Source organism: Nyctereutes procyonoides, unplaced genomic scaffold (assembly GCF_905146905.1).
Source record: "Nyctereutes procyonoides isolate TBG_1078 unplaced genomic scaffold, NYPRO_anot_genome, whole genome shotgun sequence".
In the NCBI taxonomy this organism is placed as follows: Eukaryota; Metazoa; Chordata; class Mammalia; order Carnivora; family Canidae; genus Nyctereutes; species Nyctereutes procyonoides.
In genome coordinates, this window is record NW_026575024.1 from 36,186,661 (window position 1) to 36,207,307 (window position 20,647).

At 37.1% G+C, this 20,647-nt stretch overlaps 2 protein-coding genes across 2 annotated transcripts in view; one reads left to right on the forward strand and one right to left on the reverse strand.

The window, feature by feature from the left end:
- Positions 1 to 20,647, forward strand: part of SLX4IP (SLX4 interacting protein) — a 257,746-nt gene that overhangs the window by 213,599 nt on the left and 23,500 nt on the right. The window contains 2 exon segments of the mRNA XM_055301554.1: positions 17,222 to 17,299; positions 19,833 to 19,921. Coding sequence (XP_055157529.1) covers positions 17,222 to 17,299; positions 19,833 to 19,921 — 167 coding nt within the window.
- LOC129494699 (60S ribosomal protein L31-like) lies at positions 2,898 to 3,324 on the reverse strand. Its single transcript, XM_055301633.1, has one exon. The coding sequence runs from the start codon at positions 3,301 to 3,303 to the stop codon at positions 2,926 to 2,928; it is 378 nt and encodes a 125-aa protein (XP_055157608.1). The 5' UTR covers positions 3,304 to 3,324; the 3' UTR covers positions 2,898 to 2,925.

The window sequence follows — 20,647 nt, forward strand, 5'->3', positions numbered from 1 at the left end:
TGACAAAGGGTCTTGATGTCTTTGCTGAGGTGGGTATCACCTTGAAACTCACAGCCTGCTCCAGGGCCTCACAGAGATCTCCAGGACTCCCTTTCAGAGACTCCAAAGCACTCCAGTGTCCAGTATTTTCAAATACCAATTGCAAAGGTCTCCTACCATACGAACCTTCTACGAAAACCCCTAAAAGGAAGAGAGAAAGCTGCTGTGAAGAGGAGGGAAAACTGTGGCTGGAACCAGCTTCAGTCATGTGACTGAGAGCTGAGGGGCACCGTGAAAATGTTTGCCTTTGAAAGCTGGGAATAGAGGAATAGCCTGCAGAAGAGTGGTTCTGTGGGATGGAAATGCAGGAAGCTGTTTGGGATGTTGTAACATTACAAGAGGCTTTTGTGGAGCCTCAGGGGCATTCAACAAAAGGAAAAATTTACAGGTCAGGAGAGAGTGGGATTTTTGTGGACTGATGGAGCAGTGTCTGTCTACTCCTCAGGGTGTTGGGGACTGAGCTGCAGGCAGGGTACATCTTCAGTCCTCTCCTGTGTATGTCTGATCTGATGTTTCTCCAGAGGCCATTAGAGTATCAGCCCACTAGTTTCCTACTCCTTCCCTCCCTGTTTCTGGTATTTCCTTCGTATTTCCATTTCTTTTGAGCTCTACTATTGTACTGAAGTATGTTTTTCTTTTATCCAGATTCGATATGTTTTTCGCAGGAGGGAATCCTTTATCTCTGCCTCCCCAGATTCCGCTTTTAGGCATATGCCCTGTTTACTGCAAGGCTCAATTTTTTAAAAGTATGATATACTTTTTACTCCATACCTAAGAGCTTGATGATGTGGCTTGAAGTCTGCAAAATGTTTGTATCTGTATCTATATGTATACCTATACCGATAATCAATTAACATATTCAAGCAAGTAGTTCAATAATGAAATTACCATTTCTGTTGTGCATGCAATAGTGTGCTTATTTAGGGCTTAAGGAAGATGAGAGCTTTACAGTCACTTATTAGATAATTTTTGTTTAGGTTGCTTTTGAATTGTTACAAAATTATTCTAAAGATTATGGTTACAATTCACAACATACTATGGAGATCCCTGGGTGGCTCAGCGATTTAGCACCTGCCTTCGGCCCAGGACGTGATCCTGGAGTCTTGGGATCAAGTCCCACATCAGGCTCCCTGCATGGAGCCTGCTTCTCCCTCGGCCTGTGTCACCTCTCTCTCTCTCTTTGTGTGTGTCTCTCATGAATAAATAAATAAAATATTGAAAAAAAATTCACAACATACTAAAGAATGCTTTTGTGTTTTTTACAAAATGTTATTCTCAAAGTTAGCAAATTAGAAAAGCAAGCTTAAATTAATTAAATTAATTTGTGTTAATATTTAACAAATAGTTTTTAAAAATGCATCATCTTTAAGGGGTTCTTTTCTTTAAAAAATATTTTATTTATTTATTCATGAGAGACACACAGAGAGAGATGCAGAGACACAGGCAGAGACAGAAGCAGGCTTCACGCAGGGAGCCCGATGTGGGAGTCGATCCTGGGTCTCTAGGATCAGGCCCTGGGCTGAAGGCAGTGCTAAACTGCTGAGCCATCCAGTTGCCCCCATCTTTAAGATTCTTAAATATTTTCATCAAATTATGGTGATATTTTTAAATTTAAACATTCAAAAAAGTTGTCACTTTCCTTTCTAAACTTACTAGAAATTTTAAAGGCATAAACAATAGAATTATACAATGAACCTGCTCTTATCAACCATGCAGCCTTACATTTTAAACATATGGCCAAATGTTATTTCATTTATCCCCCCACTTGCATCTTCCTGTCCCCACTCCCAGATAATTTTAAGGTAAATCCTGGATATCAAATATTGGATGCATAATATTATATACTGTATATAGTATACATACCATACAATATTGTATATTATACGCATAATCTATATAGCTATAAAAACTAAGAAGCTTTTTTTTGAAGATTTTATTTATTTATTCATGAGAAACACAGAGAGAGAGATGCAGAGACACAGGCAGAGGGAGCAGCAGGCTCCATGCTGGGAGCCCGATGTGGGACTCTATCCCAGGTCTCCAGGATCACGCCCTGGGCTGAAGGCGGCACTAAACCACTGAGCCACCCAGGCTACCCACTTTTTTTTTTTTTTTAAATGATCAGAGCACCATTAAGGAAAAAAAATTCTTGATGTCATCAGATATAATCTATCTTCAGATTTCTCTCTCTCTTATTCTTTTATAGTAGTATTGTTCAAATCAGGGTTCAAACAGGGTTGGCCCACATATTCATCACATTTGGTTGATTCTCTTTACCTTCGGTGAATATCTCTTTGAACTTATGGGAACACCCCTCTCATTTTTTTTTCTTGCTACTATTGAAGAAACTAGGTCAGATGTCCTCTGAAATTTCCTACGTTTTGGGTTTGGCTGGCTACATATGCATGGTAGTGTTCACATACTCTTCCAGCCCCTGTATTTCCTGTAAACTGATAGTTAGATCCACAGACTTGATGGGATCACATCCCTGTTGTTGTTTCTTATACAAGATAACTTGGGGTGGATGGGGTATATTTCCTGTTGTTCTCATTGGGAAGTACATGTCTTGTTATCTCTCTTAATTTTGTGTTAAGGACTTGTATATAGTGAAGGTGGTTTTATGATTTTTTTAACCAGTGTTTTTCATTTGTTCATTTGATATTTTATTAACAGTAAATACTTGCAAGCAAAATAACATTAAAAAGTCCTCTTTACATATTCTTCTAAACTCGGCCTCTTTTAGGCAGTGAAGATAAGAATATCAAGGTCATGTTTCAGAAATAAAACCTGAGACAAAGCCTACATCGTTTCATTTATTTATTTATTTATTTATTTATTTATTTATTTATTTATAGCAGTTTTATACCTTTATTTGACAATCAGCGATTAGTTCTCATCCACATTAACAGTCTGTAGATTTTTGAAAGTGGTGACAGGTACGTAGGTGACCAGCGTGTAGAGCTTGTTTGGTGAATCTTCATCCTCGTTGCGTTTTCTGGACAACCGCACACGGATACGGTATGGAACATTCCTTATTCCTTTGGCCCAGGCAGCTTTGTTGAGCCTGGTGTCAGTGCGCACATCTGGAGTTCCCATCTCCTTCATGGCAAATTTCCGGATCTCTCTGAGTGCCCGAGGGGCACGCTTCTTGAAACCCACTCCATGGATGTGTTTGTGGCTGTTGATGGTGTGTTCTCTGGTCACTACCTCGATGATGGCAGAACGGCCCTTCTTCTTCTCGCCACCCTTCCTTGCGGGGGCCATTCTGCCGGGCCCTAGTTGGAAAGGAAGCGTCAGTTTCCTTTTAATCTGAGTCTGTGTGAGATCTGATTTAGCATCTTAATTATGATCAGAAGTCATTGCATACCTATCACATTAATTTTTACGTATCAAAATGATGTACATTTTATGGGAACTCTAAGGACTTGGGGAAGGTAAAAATGAGAAGTAGTGATCTTTTTTTTTTTTTCTGTGAAAAGGTAGATCGTCTGGCAGAGAGAGAGAAAATGAAACAAAGGAGGCACGAGACTTGTTTTTTGAATTCCTCCAGAGATACGATAGTAATTGAGCTAATATGCATTGGCTTCTCATAAATTGCCTCCATCATTTGGGCCTTGAGTGCCTTAAAATGATCTCTCTCCCCATGCCTCTTCACCGTTGCTATAGTACTCCTACTAGAGGCCTATTTGTTTGTGTTTAAGGAGCTGGGAGAATTTCTCTCTTACATTCACTTACAGAACTTGGATTTTGTGTTTGTCTTCCAAGAACTCTGTAAAGACTCCTGCTACTAATTTCATTATAACACACCAGTAAATCAACAAAATAAGATTTAGAGCAGTGACTTCCAAATCTGAACTGCATATCAGAATGCACTGGAGCTCTTTAAAAAGAAAACAGGTTTTTGGAACCACCCCAGACCTACATCAGATTCTTGGGTGCTGGAGATATAGGAATCTGTACAGGTGAGAAGACTCCAGCCTTGGAACTTTAGATTCCAAGTGATGAGATACCCATATCCAAGTGATTAAGGTATGGATGGTGAGCTCATGACTGGGAGTTGGAAAAACTCTCAACTGGTAGGTGGTTACTTAAACGTCATAGTGGTTTATTTAATAACCGAAGATGGTAGGATTGATAACTTTGGGAATACTTACTGTTTTTATATGACTTAAGTGAATGTGTCAAAGATTGGAAAAAGACCCATCACATTGTAAAATGGGCTACAGATCCCAAATGACTGTGACAATACTGAGGGGAATGTTTGTTTTTTAAGGGGCATGTTTGTTACAGACAAATGCTGAGTAGAAAATATAGAACAGAAAATAGGCTATATAAACTTTATAGGAGAAAGCAGTTCACTGTGTGTCTCAAAGGACAGAGCCACAAATCTGAGATGCAGTGCCTATTACGATAGCTTATTTAATAAACACAAAATCTTAGGTGAAATGGAAATGCTATTCTCAGTGCTGAAACATTAAGAACTGTTCTTTTATGATGAAGGGGTCCACAACGATTCCTACTAGCAGCAGTATTCAACATTTACTGAAGATTCCAGCTCAAACAATAAGTCAAGGAAGAAAAATACAGGTGAAAAATTGGAAATAAAGAATAAAAGTGTCATGAAAAGTCTAAGGGAAATATAGCAGCTAATTATTAGAATTAATAAGAGGGTTTAATAGGTTTTTCAGCTGCAGATCAAAGTACAAAAGTCAATTGCAAAAGCAGATGATTTGAAAATGAAATTTTTAGGAAGTAATATGTATGATGGCAACAATAAAAAGTAGGAAATACCTCATAATAAACTCAATTAAGTACACAAGAACATTATGAAGAAAAAATTTAAAGCTTATTGAAAGAGATTTTTAAAAGTCCTTAAAAATAGTTGGGAGGTCTGCCATGTCAAACGTATAGAGGTCCTATTTGTCTCCAAATTGATCTGTAAATTCAGGGCTTTTCTAATCAAACTCCCAAAAGAATTTTCCCATGCAACTTGATAAGCTATATGAAAGCATAAAGGAGCAGGAATAACTCCAAGTGTTCCAGAAGGCTAGAAACAGTGTTGAGGGTCAGGAAAAGAATTTGCCCTACTGGACATTAAGGTTTATTGTAAATAAAGCTTAGGTAGTTAATACAGTGCATACTGACTGATAAGCCAACTGAGCAGAGTAACTCTGAAAGAGAGGCCTGTATATGGCAGAGCTGCCACTGCAGACCAGCAGAGCCCTGTTCTATTGAATATTAAATCATGAAAGAGCAGGAGTGGATTTCTCAGCGATGCCACACCTAAAGTCAATGTATGTAGCATTGAGTTTTTTTAAAAAGTAAAATCAGGTTATAAAGTAGCATTTGTCATGTGATTCCATTTTTGTTAAAAGAGAGACAGAGAGAGAGAGAGAGAGAGAGAGAATATCTATGTATTTATGTATCTTGAGAAAAGACCTGGAGGACACCAAAAGTCAAGGTGACAAGTAATTGTTTCTGAGTAGTCACATTATACGCAATTTAACTTTTTCCTTAATACCTTTTTGCTTTTGTCTAGTTTTTTTTGTTTTGTTTTTAACACATTGACTATATATCACTTTAAATTAGAAAAAAAATTTTTTCATTTGGAGTTTTTTCTTCCCTTAGCTATTCTTATTTGATTAGTCTTCTAGATCAATTTTAGAATTGTTTTTGACAACTTCCAAACTGCCTCCTACACCCATACACACACACAAAAAACGTTTCATTGTGATTTTGATTGGAATTGTCTGGTAGGCAATAGACACTCAGTACATGTTTGTTAAGTAAATAAATATGGGAACAATTGGCATCTTTATAACAGTTAGCCCTTCCAACCCAGAATATCGCATGTTACTCAGGCTTTTCAAGTCCTTTTTCAATAAATGTAAGTTTTGTGATTTTTTAAAATACAGATCTCACGTTCACATGATTAATGATTTCTAAAATTGTACAGTCTTTTCATTTTTCATTTTACCCCACATTGAGTCAGACTGTTAGCTTGTGTATCTTTAGTGTCAGGACTTAGAAGTGTCAGAATGATTTAAGGTAGATAAACATGTCCTGTGTAGTGAGGTTAAGGACCTGGGTTTATTTAGCTTAGAGTAAATGACTAGGTTGAAACTGGCTACCTATCTCCAAGCATTTGGTAGCAGCCAGCCTTCTTTCAGCTCTGCCAAAAACAGAACGCAAGCAAATGAACTTCAGCTATAGCTCGAGGAATTTAGATTATAGATTGCAGACTGGCAGTGCAAAGCTGAAGCTGCCCTCAGAAACACTGTCTTTGGACTGCATGGTATATTTTAATTTATTAGTAATTTAAAATTTGGGAGATTTCACATAAAAATTTGGATATACAGTTTTTCTGGAATGCCCAAAATCTGGTACCCTAGGGCCCTAATTCCCTGTGGCTGCTGAGGCTGGAGTTCAGTAGCTTCTGTCTCCTGTAAACCAGGCATGTGTTATCACCATTTTTTCACAGCCCAAACCCAACCCTTTTCATGTTACTGTCCTGCCCCTTAATGCATTTAAATTTGCAACCTCAATTCAAATGATAAAGGAAAAATTAAGTTGCACATGGCGAAGTGTAGCATCTTCTCATTTGGAATTTCGGTGCTGTTTTTTAAATATGATCCGGGCTAACAAGCAGGAGTGAACTGGATGATCCTTCAAGGATGTTTCATGTCCTGTGATTCTGCGATCCTGTTAGAATAGTCCAGTGGTTCCCAAACTCTTTTTCTCATTGCACATGGTTGTAGAATTGTAGGGTTGGAACAGACCCCCTGCAAGACAGGGAGGCCACAGAGGATATGCTTCATCTGGAGTTCGTCCTACGCACAGGAAGTGTGAAAGTTGTTGCAGAGGGGCCAGCTTGAACAGCCAGCAATTCAAACAACTGGCTACCTCATTACAAAAGCTTTATTAAAAAATCTGTTTCTTTTATGCATAGTTATTTGAAGGTGAGGGAAGGGTTTTGTAGGGAACGTTGAGTTTGATAAGTACCCAGTTCTGTGATCCCCATCATTATGCATGGTCTGGCAGAGTGACGGTTGTGGGAACCATTGTTTTGAATATCATTTCATCTGTGCTTACACATTATCTAAACATGGTTTTCATACCTAATCTTAAGGACATATTTTCATAAACCAAAAAGTGGGAAAGCAGTATAGGAAAGAAATCTGAAGTGATAATTTCTCGATTTGTTTTATTCTAATTTTTGTCTGCCCGAGCAGCTTTCTCGTTCAGTGGTAACATGCTCAGATGGATCCCATAGATAGTAAAATTAATAGCACATGTGGCCAGTGGTATTGCATACAAAGTCAATGAAGTGACAGGTAAAAAATTTTTTCTAAGTAAATTTGGCCTTAAGTAATAATTTTGTTCATAGGTCTTTTGTTTTTTTTCGTGGAACTAACTAGTTTGCCCCATTTGTTTTGGCATCAAATAGACATAGCTTTATTGTGACTCAGAGTCCAGTACTGTCCTTATTTAAGAACGTGAAATGTTCTCTCAAGGGATCCTTTTGGAGTCTCTAAATGTCTTGGTTTATAAGTGAAATTTTTAGCCTAGAACCAGATATTCCACTTACCCACCCAAATTGTTTCCCACTTGTGGTCTTAAACTAGGATCCTCTGTGTGTGTGTGTGTGTGTGTGAGTGTGTGTGTGTGTGTTCTTAAACTTAGGGTAGGACTTTTGTTTTTTGGTTCCCACAGAACAACTCCTGTCCTCAACCCCATCCATCACCAGCAATGGTGAAGATCACATTAAGCCTATAATATGTTTCAAAGTCCCCATCAGGGCTTTTCTCACGTCTCCATCTCGTTATTATACCTAACCTCTCTGTATGTTCTGAATGTTTCATTCAGAAAGCATCACACTTGTGACTTCTCTACCCATGGCCATCTGATAAGGACAGGTGTAACGTTCCAAATGGACAGTTACAATGAGTTGTAAGTTGATTTTTCCTGAACAGAATAGCTTTAAAATACACGTTCTTTATTTTTAAAATGCTTTCTATGTTCCTGGTCTAGTCTAGCATAAAAGACATTGTCAGTACTTGGTAGCTGTCAACCCCTTCCTTCCTACCCTCTTATTAAATTTCACCAAGTCTTCAGATAGAGAATGAGAGCTGACTCATGATCTCAGACTGAACACAGTCACAAGTCTGAACTGGCAGAAAATTTGGAGCTGCTTCCAGGTCAGCATATAGTCATCTGATTGCCACCAAGTACCCTTTCTTCAAACAAGTAGGAGACCACTATCCCACCTGCTTTTACCACTGCTAAAAATTTGTTTACAAATTTAAGATCTCATTTCTTTGAAATTATCTTTAGGACTAAATCTTCAAGTCGTCTGTGTTACAGACTTTGAATTATAATTACAGCATTAGTCTGAACCTGCTGTTTCCCCGCAGCATTTAAAGAAGCTATCAAAATTAACAAAGGGCTGGCATTATAAAAGAGCATACAAGTTGAAAATTTGTATTTAGGCAACTGAGATTTCATTTTTAAAGTTCAAATCCTATATAGGGGTCACTCTGGAAGGCAAACTAGCCTGATCTCTGTAATAAGTCAGAGTTATAAATAAAAGAAAGAAAGGGAGAGATTATTTGAGATTACCAGAAATGTAAGAGACCTAACCAGATGCAAAATGTGATCTTTGGTTAGCTTCTAATTCAAGAGGAAAATCACTGATACACATTTTGGGGGTATTTTGGGAGATTTGAATACGGGCTAGTTATTTGATGAAGCAATAATGTCATGCTCAGTTGTGATCACAGTATTTTGGTGATATAGGAGAATGTCTTGTCACATATGAATCTGTGCTCACGTATTTAGGAGTGAAGGGTCATGATGTCTAATATACTTTGAAATGGTTTACCAAATAGGTATATGAAATATAATAAGGTATTAACCATTATCGAGTCTAGCTGGGGTTTTAGGTGTTCATGGCACTATTTTTCTACTTTTCTGGATGTTTGACATCTTTCAGGATTGTGAGTGATGATAACAATAACGAATAAGTCATCTTAGGGAGAGAAGTATTGTGGGACAAAGTAGGTCTTTCTGCTTTGAGGCTGCCTTGAGGTTTGGGAGGTTTGGCTGGAGGAGAGCCATGCAGCGTTGGGTGGAGCCAGCTATGAAGCAGTGCTTACCTGTCATTCAGTCCTGATGGCTCAGCAGGCCACTCAGAGGCATTTTCCCAGGCTCCACGTGCTCTCAGAATAGCTGTGGGAGAGGGGTTTGCATTGTGATGCCCTGTACCACAGACTTCTCTTGGCAGCCTCAGGGAAGGTCACATCACCTTGGCTATGAGTCCCCTGGAAAACAAGTGAAGCTGTATAGTTTTACAGTAAAAACTCCACATTGGATATTTGTTCTCAGTGTCTTGGGACTATGAAATATAACAACCCAAATACACGACCACTCCCTTAAAAAGTATTACTCACTGGAGCACGATACTACTTAAAACTAATGTACTGCTCTACTAAACCAGGATGAGATCTGTTCAACCCATATTTGATTTTTGTTGTTGTTTTTCCTTCTATTCATAAAATCTCTGAATCTCTATTAAAGCCATTTTGGAGCAGTTTATTTAGACAAAATATGGAGTAAAATAGCAGAACTCAGGTTTGTCCTTAAAACACAGGCCACTCTTTCATAAATATTGCTGGGTCCCTTCCCTCCACCCCCACCCCTTTTTATCTTAGAGACTTAAACTCTTTAGTGATGACCAGGTGAGCCAGAAGAATGTGAATGTGGTAACAAATCATCATTTGGGAGATCTATACAAAGGTAGAGCAGCAGCTCTTTACAAACTACAGAATGCCAGAGGCATGGACTGGAGACTTTTGGGGGCTGTTTGGAGGTCAGGGGGACTGGAGATGGACTCTTGCCGGTAGTGGACATCAAGTGACATTAAGCAGCACAGAAATATAAATTATTTCTAGAAATATGCCTACTTGAAGACTCCCGGTAGAAAGATGATTCCACAACAAAACTGTTGCCCTCCTAACCCTAGTCTCTTCCTGGGTCTAAAGACAATATTTTCAGATACCCGGCAGAGAAGCAGGCGTATTTAAATGTGATTTACAAGTGCCTCAGGATCTTGGAATGCTATTGTCAGGTAGTTTTCAAGTGAAGAGATGCTCACTTTATGATTTCCATTTTGTCCCCTACTCCAGTTCTGTGCATTTACAACACCAGTGTTACGCTTGGAGCGTAGGCCAGGAGAAGGGAATAGAAAAGGCCGCCTGGATTCCTTGCCAAGTTGCTATTTAGTTTTAGAGAATAGTGAAACTTCGCTTTAGCTCTGGCTAAGTACAAAATCTCAGTGGCCTGCTGACCTCTGTGAGGAAGTTAATTGCATTAAAGAGCAAAGATAAGCCTGTAGTCTTGATCACTGCCTGTCATCTAGGGATCAATGAAATACATCTCCGTAGCATTTCAAGTCCATATATTTCAGTGGCAGTGATTTTCTCCGTTTATATATCAAAATTAGTTTGCCATAAGAACTGGCACAGTATCTTTTGTGTTTAATCCCTTTTCAAGTTCTCTTTAAACAATAAACTTTCCTATGGCTGGTGGAATTTAGATTAAGCAGGTGCAAATCTTTTTTACATGTTAAATTTGCCATTTCTCTTGAAGATGCCATGGTGAGGTGAGGGTGGGGCTGGAGAATGGGTTTTCCGTTAAAATCATGACAGGTGGCCAGTTTAGGAATGATTCCCTTTAGCATAATCCTATCCTGGGGGTGGGAAGCATAGGGAAACTGGTTCAGTGAACTCAATTCTAGTAAGTCTAATAATCACTTAGTTACTATTTTCTTCATACTGCTTTCTTTTTCTGTTGGGGAAGGTGTTATATTCAGACTGTTGTTTAGCCTACCAAGTAAGAGTTAGTCATCACTCAGGGTATGTCCAGATACCGTGTTTTCTGAATTCAGATTTCAGAGTCAACCTCAGATTTAGACCCCTTCCTAATAGTAACATTTTATTGCTGGAGATTTTGTACAGGGAGAAGATTTTGAGAATCTGAGTCTTACCTAGAGCTGTAAGTATTAAGTATGATTCACTACTACCAAAGGCAGAATGACTTAGATACTGGATTTTGTTATTGTTATTCACACCTTTGGAAGACTGGCATTATAAAGCATTACTTTGAAAGTCACTGTAAAGTTTTCCTGTGTTGGTGAATTCCAAATTGTTAAGGACTCCTTTCCATACAACCTCGACCCCTCTTAAGCAGTAGGACAAATAAACAGATGTGGAAGTCAATTCCACTCTCTCAGTGGCCTAAGGAATAAAGGATTTGTTTTAAAGCACTCAGAATAATGCCAGTGGTATGCATATTTTGTTTGACATTTTACACAGAAAAAAAAGGCATATGACATGACCAAAATGCAATCCATTCCAAATGTGTTAGAAAAAATGTATTTCATATCTATGAATCTGGAGATTATGCTGTCATAGATGTCACTGTTATTTCACAATCGCCCTGACTAAGGTAGCTGTGCTGTCAAAGCTGTAGCTTGTGCAGATAGACGTCAGATCTATAGTCCCTGATTGATGTTCTGGATCTTTCTACAGGAGTGTCAGAAGGATACCGAATGTAAACGTGGGAACTTTTTTTCTTTTTTTTATAAAAGTCATTTCAGAACAATTAAAATCTGAGACTATCTCTGATAACTCCTGGCCCTTCCGATTTCATGGACATAATACTATCTCTGAGGTTGTCTTATAGCCTGGAGATACCCTATTTGGGAGGACATTTTTACTTAATCTTTTCAGGAAGGTCTTCAAAAGAGTAGTTTATACTTGGAGGTGGGCTCCAAGGGAAGGAAGAAAAGAGTGAAGGAGAAAGGAAAAGGAGGAGAGAAGAAGGAACCTTGCTGCACTTTTAGTGAAATTCTCTTGCTATCCCATGAGATGAATGGTGATGTCTCCATTTTCAGTTGGAATGTATTTCTTTGTACCAGGCTTCTTTAACTTAGTATTTTATTTCTGAGACTTTTTTCTAATATGGCCTGGAGTTGTGGTTTATTTGTTTTTAGGAGCAATGTAGTATTTCACTGACTATGCCCCTTTCCCTCTAAATGTAAGTTTCAGATATACATCTTTATAATTTGATGTCTATATACGTTACGAAGCGATCACCACGGGTCTAGTTATCCTCCATCACCATCCAGATAACTCTCTTCACCCTTTCTTGCCCCCTCACCCCCACCCCCTGTAACCACTAGTCTGTTATTTTTGTTTTATTTTGTTTGTTCATTTGGTTGCTTTTTTAGATTCCACATACGAGTGAAATCATACAGTATTTGTCTTTCTCTGCCTTATTTCATTTAGTCTAACACCTTCAAGGTCCATCTGTGTTATCAAAAATGGCAAGATTTCATTCTTTTTTTATATTTGAGTAATAGTCCATTGTATAAATGTGCCACATCCTCTTTATCCATTATTCATCTATTAATGGACTCCTAGGTTGTTTCCATACCTTGGCTACTATAAGTCATGCTGCAGTAAACACAGGTGTGCATTTATCTTTTTGAATTAGTGTTTTCATGTTCTTTGGGTAAATACAACAGACTGGAATATCGGGATCGTATGGTAGTTCTGTTTTTAATGTTTTGAGGCCACTAGGTTCTCCATAGTGGGTACACCGATTTACACTCTCATCAACACTTGTTATTTGTCTTTTTTAAATAACTGTTCTAACAGATGTTATGTATTTCTCATTGTAGTTTTGATTTGCATTTGCCTATTAAATAGTCATGTTGAGCATCTTTTCATGTGCCTATTAGCCATCTTTACATCTTCTTTGGAGAAATGATTATGCAAATCTTCTGCCTCTCCTTTTTTTAAGAGAGGGCATTGGGGATAGTAGGGGCAGAGGGAGAGGGAGACAGAGAATCTTAAGTAGGCTCCATGCCCAGTGTGGAGCCCGACTCAGGGCTCAGTCTCATAACCCTGAGATCCTGACCTGAGCCAAAATTGAGAGTTGGACACTAAACTGACTGAACCACCAGAGAGAGGTGCCTCTCACTGCTCATTTTTAAATCAGATTGTTTGTTTTGCTATCATTGAGTTAAATGAATTTTATATGTATTTTGGATATTAACCCCTTATTGGACATATAGTTTGCAAAACAAAACAAACTTCTCTTATTAGTGGGTTGCTTGTTCATTTTTTTGATGGTTCTTTTGCTGGGTAGAAGCTTTTGTGTTTGATATAGTCCAGTTTGTTTACTTTCACTTTTGTTTCCCTTCTCATTAGAGTCAGATCCAGAAAGATGTTGCTAAGACGATGTCAAAGAATTTAACACTTCTATTTTCTTCTAAGGAATTTTATGGTTTCAAGTCTTATATTCGTATTTTTAATGCATTTCGAGTTAATTTTTGTGTATAATAGAAAACAATGGTCTAGTTTTATTCTTTCACATGTGACTATCCTGTTTTCCCAACATCATTATCGAAGAGACTATCCTTTCTCCCTTGTATGTTCTTGGATCCTCTGTCATAGATCAACTATCCACATATGTGTGGGTTTATTTCTGGGCTTTCTATTCTGTTTCATTGATCTGTGTGTCTGTCTTTGTACCAATACCATAATGTTTTGATTTACTACACTTTGCAGCATAGTTTGAAATCAGGAAGTATAATACTTCCAGCTTTGTTATTCTTTCTCAAAATTGCTTGGGCTTTTCGGGATCTTTTGTGGTTCCATACAAATTTTAGACTTATTTTATCTAGTTCTGTGAAGTATGCCCCAGGAATTTTGACAGGTATTGCATTGACTCTGTGGATTGTGTTGGGCAGTATAGAAATTTCAGCAATATTAATTCTTCCAGTCTGAGCACAGAATATGTTTCCATTTATTTGTGTTGTCTTTAGTGTCTTTCATCAGCGTCCAGGTCATTCACCTCCTTGGTTAAATTTATTAATAGATATTTTATTCTTTTGCTGATGCAATTGTAAATGGGATTGTTTTCTAAACTTCCATTTCTAATGTTTTATCATTAGTGTATAGAAGTACTACAGATTTCTGTGTATTGGTTTGTATCCTGCGACTTGACTAAATTCACTTATTCTAACAGGTTTTATTGGTGGATTCTTTAGAGTTTTCTATATACATAGTATTATGTCATCTGTTGTAAGTAGTGACAGCTTTACCTCTTTTCTGATATGGCTGTCTTCTATTTCTCTTTATTGCCTAATTGCTATGGCTAGGACTTCTGATACTACTTTTGAATGAAAGTGATGAGAGTGGGCATCCTTGTCTTGTTCCTGATCTTAGGGCTTTCACCTTTTCACCACTAAGCATGATGTTAGCTGTAGGGTTGTCATATATGGCCTTTATTATATTGAAATATGTTTCCTTCATACTCACTTTGTTGAGATTTTTTATCATATTTAGATGTTGAATTTTGTCACCCTTTTTCCCTGCACCTTTTGAGATGATCATGTGATTTTTATCTTTCATTTTGTTAATGTGATGTGCAGTGTTGATTGATTTGCAGATGTTGGACCATCCTGGCATCACTGGAATAAATTACACCATGGTTTATGATTCTTTTAATGTATTTTTGGATTTGTTTTGCTAATATGTGTGGATTTTGGATCTATGTTCATCAGGTATATTTGCTTTTAATTTTTTTTTCTTTTTTGTGGTGCCCTTGTCTGGTTTTGGTATCGGCGTAATGCTGGCCTTGTAAAATGTGTTTGGAAGCTTTCCCTCCTCTTCAATTTTTGGAAAAGTTTGTAAAGGATAGGTGTTAAATCTTCCTTGAATGTTTGGTAGGATTCTTCATTCTCAGTGAAACCGTCTGGTCCTGGACTTTTGTTGTTGGGAGGTTTTTGATTACTGTTTCAGTCTACTTATTGGTCTATTTGGATTTTGTATTTCTTCATTATTCAATCTTGGAAGGTTATAACTTTCTTGGAATTTATTCATTTCTTCTAGGTTGTCCATTTTTTTGGTATATCATTTTTCATAGTAGTCTCTTACAATGCTTTGTTTTTCTTTGGTATTGGTTGTAACTTATCTTTTTTATTTTATTTGAATTATCTCTCTCTCTCTCTCTCTCTCTCTCTCAGTTTAAATGTTTGTCAAATTTGTTTATCTTTTCAAAGAGCTAGCTCTTCACTTTATTGATTTTTTTCTACTGACTTTTTATTCTCTATTTCTCTTCTGGTCATTATTTCCTTCCATTAGTTTTCAGCTTTTCTTGTTCTTCTGTCCTGATTCCTTTAGGTGTAAAGTTAGATTATTTGAGATTTTTCTTATTTCTTGAGGTAGGCTTCAAGAAATACTGAGTATTGCTATGAACTTCCCTCATAGAACTCCTTTTGCTGCATCCCATATATTTTGGTAAGTCCTATTTTTATTTTTATTTATCTGGATGTTTTTTTATTTCTCCTTTGTTTTCTTCAGTGGCCCATCAGTTCAGTAGCATGTTGTTTAATTCCATGTTTTTATGTTTTTCCTGTTTTCTTCTAATTAATTCCTAGTTTCATACCATTGTGCTTGGAAGAGATGCTTAATATGATTTCAGTTTTCTTGAAATTATTGAGACTTTTTTGTGGCCCAACCTGTGATCCAACCTAGAGTGCATTCCGTGTGCACTTGGAAAAAAATATGTATTCTGCTTTTGGATAGAATACCTTGTATATATCTGTTAAATCTGTCTGGTCTAATGTGTTGTTTAAAGCCAATGTTTCTATATTGATTTGTTGTTGCTGTCTGGATGTCTACCCATTGGTGAAAGTGGGGTATTATACTCTCCTAGTATTACTGTATTGCTTTTAATTTCTTCTTTTAGATCTGTTAATATTTGCTTTATATGTTTTGGTGCTCCCCTATCTGGTGCATATATATTTATAAATGTTTTATTTTCATGAAGGATTGACTGCTTTATGTAATGCTCTCTTTTTTTAAATAGTCTTGTTTTAAAGTTTATATTGTTTGATACGAATATAGCTATTCAGCATTCTTTTCATTTCCATTGGCATGGAATATCTTTTTCTATCCTATCCCTCCACTTTCAGTCTGTGTGTTCTTATTCCTGAAATGAATGTCTTACAGGCAGCATGTGGATGGGTCTTGTTTTTTTATCCATTTAGCACTCTGTGTCTTTTGACTGGCAATTTCAGACTATTTATGTTTAAAATAATCATACATAAGCATATACTTATTGCAATTTTGCTCATTGTTTTCTTGGTTTTGTAGTTCCTTTCTGTTCCTTTCTTCTCTTCCTCTCTTCCTTTGTAGTTTGATGGATTCATTTAGGGTTATGTTTGCTTCCTTTCTCATTTTCTTTCATATATTTACTATATATATATTTCCTTGTGGTTACCATGAGGTTCACATAAAATATCATATGTAAATAGTTTGTTTTAGGTTGACAGCAACTTAATGTTAAATAGGCTCTAAAGCTTTACCTTATTACCCTCTGCCATATTCTATATTTTTTTGATGACACATTTTCCATCTTTCTATTTTTTCCCATCTTTCTATTTTATGCTGCTCTTAACTAATTATTGTAATTTGAGGGAATTTTACTACCTTTTTCTTTTAACTTTCATACTTACTTTACAAGCACTTGTCCACTACCTTTGTTATAAATTTTCCTTTTCCAGTAAGATTTTTACTCATTCATATGTAAATATAAAACTATATGAGAATATATAATATACATTAATTATGAATGTATATAATACATAAAATATTAATTATAACCAAATAATTTTTTTTTGGTTATAATAGTGCCATTTCTTTTTGGCTTAAAGAAGCCCTGTTAGCATTTCTTGTAGGGCTAGTTTCATGGTGATGAATCCTTTACCTTTTGTTTATATGGAAAGCTCTTAATCACTCCCTCAATTTGTAATGATAGCCTTGCTGGGTAGAGAATTCTTGGTTGAATTCATTGTACAAATAACTGAGTCACTTCAGGGACTGGAAACCATTCTAGCCAGGTGTTCTGGCCAGGCTAGAAGAGCTCAGATTGTAATGTTTACCTCTTTCTCTCAAGTGAGTCCCTCTCTTGATTCTTTTTTATTTCATATGCTAAATAATTATTGAACACATACTATGTAATAAGCACTGGGGAGGCCTATGGAATTCAAACTATGGAATTTAGTGGCAAACAAGCTTATGATCTAATGATGCCCTCTTTCACTTTACAGGGTATGGCTTTCAAATCACAGCCTATTTCCTCAAGAGAGGGATATGCCTTCACTGTTTCAGGGGCTCACAGAGTGCTGGTAAGAAACTGATTTCTTGAGTTGTTGGGCATTTTGATTATTAATTTAACTTGCTCTAGAGAAGGAATGAAAATTAAAGAATGAAGATTCCAACTTGCTTCATTGCCTTTGTGAAATTGAAGTGCTAATTAAGAATATTTCTAAACGTTTGTGATTTTTTTCAATTTTCACTGCCTGAGAACTGTGAGTGGAGCCACATTATGCTTCACTCTCCTGCTGCATCTCAGCACTTTCATTGAGCTTCCAGAATGATTTGACAGGCAGTTAAACTATGAATCACTTCATCTTTGTCTGTGCACACCAAGTCCCTGGGGTATAGAACAAGTGTGTACACAAGAAAATGCTTTCCCAGCCCAGAGCTGTCAGAGCCTTTCTTAGGTGTGTGACAAGGCCAGCTTCCCTCCTTATTTCCCCAAGTCAAGATGTCCACTTGGGAAATGATGTCAAACACATCCAGCCAACAACAACAAAGTCAGATGCTAATGACAATTCTCCAAGCTGATCTGAACATTGGAAAGAAAATCTAACTGAACTTCCTTGGATGATTTTAATATATAAGATATGAAACAGGGACTTTGAAAATAAACTATATGGAGATTTGCTCTTGGAATCGTAACAATTATCTTCACTTTTTAAACTATTAAGTGCCACTCAAATATTTTACTCTCCTAATGGAGCGTTCCACTTTATTCAATTCTCTTAGTAAAATAAGCCAGTTAACTTTCTGCTATTCAAATGAAGCCTAGCTACCCTGTATGGTAGAGATTGCTATTATCTAAATCTTTATTTAAATATTAAAATAATAAAATTCTCATTTGTGATCTAAGCAAAGAAAAGGTGTACAGAAGTTTCTTTCTGTGTATACAATACCTGGCCCCCAAATGTTCAAAATTCATCATTCTAGCATTCTTATTTTTCAGAGAAAGAAATGGAAGGACAAATCAGAGGAATTATTGGATAGAAATGATCATTTTGAATTTGAATTCTGATCTACTGAGGTGTATTTCAATGTTATGATTTTGGACAGGGGATAAATAATGAATTCTGTGGCTCAGTTCCTCCTTCCTGAAAGTGAGAAGCAGACTACTTACCGCTTACCCCTTTAAGAAATTTTAAGAATGGAGTGCCTGGGTGGCTCAGTCAGTTAAGTGTCTGCCCTCAGCTCAGGTCATGATCCTGGGGTCCTGGGATCAGGCTCCCTGCTCACTGGGGAGTCTGCTGCTCCCTCTGCTTGTACACACACTCTCTTTTTCTGTGTCAAATAAATAATCTTTTACAAAAGAATTAATAAATAAATATTAATGACTTTGGGGTTTTTTTGAGGGAGGGTCGGGTTTTTTGTTTTTTTGTTTTGGTTTTATTTTTGGCTTTTCAGTATCCACCCCTCGTCTCGTAGCCAGATAGAACATCCATGAGAGGTCAAAGTTTCAACACAAGGCTTTTTGAAATGGAGATTTCTACATGAGGAGGACTACAAGGGTAGACCAGAATGACAGGTTAGGCCCCACACAGGGAGGATTCACTTATCTGATTCATACTATCCCTCTTTGAAAATATTGGTCACATCTAAGAGAAGTTTTCTCTTTTAGAAAAATGGCTTTGTGTTGTAAGTATGATACATGTGTATTATAAAAATATTAGAGGAATACAATCAAATATAAAGAAGGGAGAAGGTCCTCACCTCCCACTCAGAATATACACTGCTAGCATCAGGTAAACATCACTCCAGAGATAGATGGAGGCTGCAGAAGTACATGTGGATGGATAGGCAGGCAGGTTAGAGAGGAGGAAAGATAAAGGTGGCATTTACCATTTTATTTACCATTTTCCTGTATAAATTCTCTTTTTCATTGAGTGTTGGGGTGTCCAGTTCTGTGATTCTTTTCAGCCTTCCCCACCCATAAGTCAGTGGCTTTGCTTTAAGAAGTTGTAATGATAGTTTAGTGTGACTGTGGTGTAATTCTATCATCTTAACTATCACATATTTTACCGTTTCCTTATAATTATTCCTATTAATGACCCTGCTGTTTCCATAGCCTAATTCAGATTGGGAATTTGCCCTCTACTTTAGGGGACCGATCTAAGACCAGTTGACCAAAGAGATGATAAGTAAACAAATTAATTAGTAAGAACATTGATGGGTTTTCAGATCTTATTTCCTATTCTTCCTTTTCCTGTATAAATCTGCACACTTATTAGAGAACATTGATCCTATTTCCCAAATGTGAGTTCTGGTCAGAAAACAGCAAACTGATACAGTGAGAGGGCTGCAAGGGCCCTGCCTGGGGGTTTCATGGGATAGAACATAATGGTCCAGGGGCTCAGGTGGACCAATATGCAACCTCTTGGGTGCTCCCCAGAGCTCTGTGCTCACCCCGCTCTGCTCATGGCAAACACTGAAAGGCGAGGAGAAGAGACATATGTTGTATACATACATGCTTATAACTATAACTGAAAAAATCTGGTACCAAGCATTTCTGTTTTCATAGATTTTTGATGCCTTTAGTAAATTGAGTTTCTTCATTTTGTGCAGAGCTCTGTGTATTTCCCGACAGATTTGTGGTCTGTGTAAGTCAGCTTTCATTCAGTCGTGATCTTTTGTCAAGTCAGAATGAAGAATTGGTATGTACAAAAATATTCTACAAATAAATCTGCTTAAATGACAACTTATTATATATATATAAAAAAGGTATTGTCTTCAGTTATTTATCATTCAGCTATCCAGCATTCAGCGCATGTTTTAAGGGACCAAAAATGTTCCAGCTATTGCATGATGATATTAACTGATGTGTTTTGGTTTGTTTGTTTTCTGAAGACCCCTTGAAAATTTAGTTTGATCAGCCATGTCTTTTCTACTTCAAATTTATTTGTTTATTTATTTATTTATTTACTTACTTACTTATTTATTTATATTTTGTTTATTCATTTGAGACACAGAGAGAGCATGAGCAGGGTGAGGTGCAGAGGGAGAAGCAGACTCCCCACTCAGCCGGGGAGCCTGATGTGGGGTTTGATTTCCCGGGCCCCAAGATCATGACTGGAGCCCAAAGAAGACAGTTAGCCATCTGAGTCATCCAGGCACCCTTCTATGTCAGTTTTAAATGAGAAAGCAACATATTACAAAAACTGTGATGGTACTTATAATAATATTCAAATGAGATAAAGTAAAGTCTTTCAGTGAAATGAAGCAAAATCCACATGTTTCCACTGGAAGCTTTCATTGGGGTCAGTGGCTTTTGAATTTTATGCCATGGTGAATCACATTTTCATGAGAATCAGTACTTTTCCCCAGTGTGTTGTTTCTTTGCTGATAGAGCTTTTCTGTATCTTTTCTCAGGCTTAGTCTAA

Bases quoted from the DNA above. Each gene is read 5' to 3' on its own strand.
- LOC129494699 (XM_055301633.1), bottom strand. From the start codon at position 3,303: ATGGCCCCCGCAAGGAAGGGTGGCGAGAAGAAGAAGGGCCGTTCTGCC.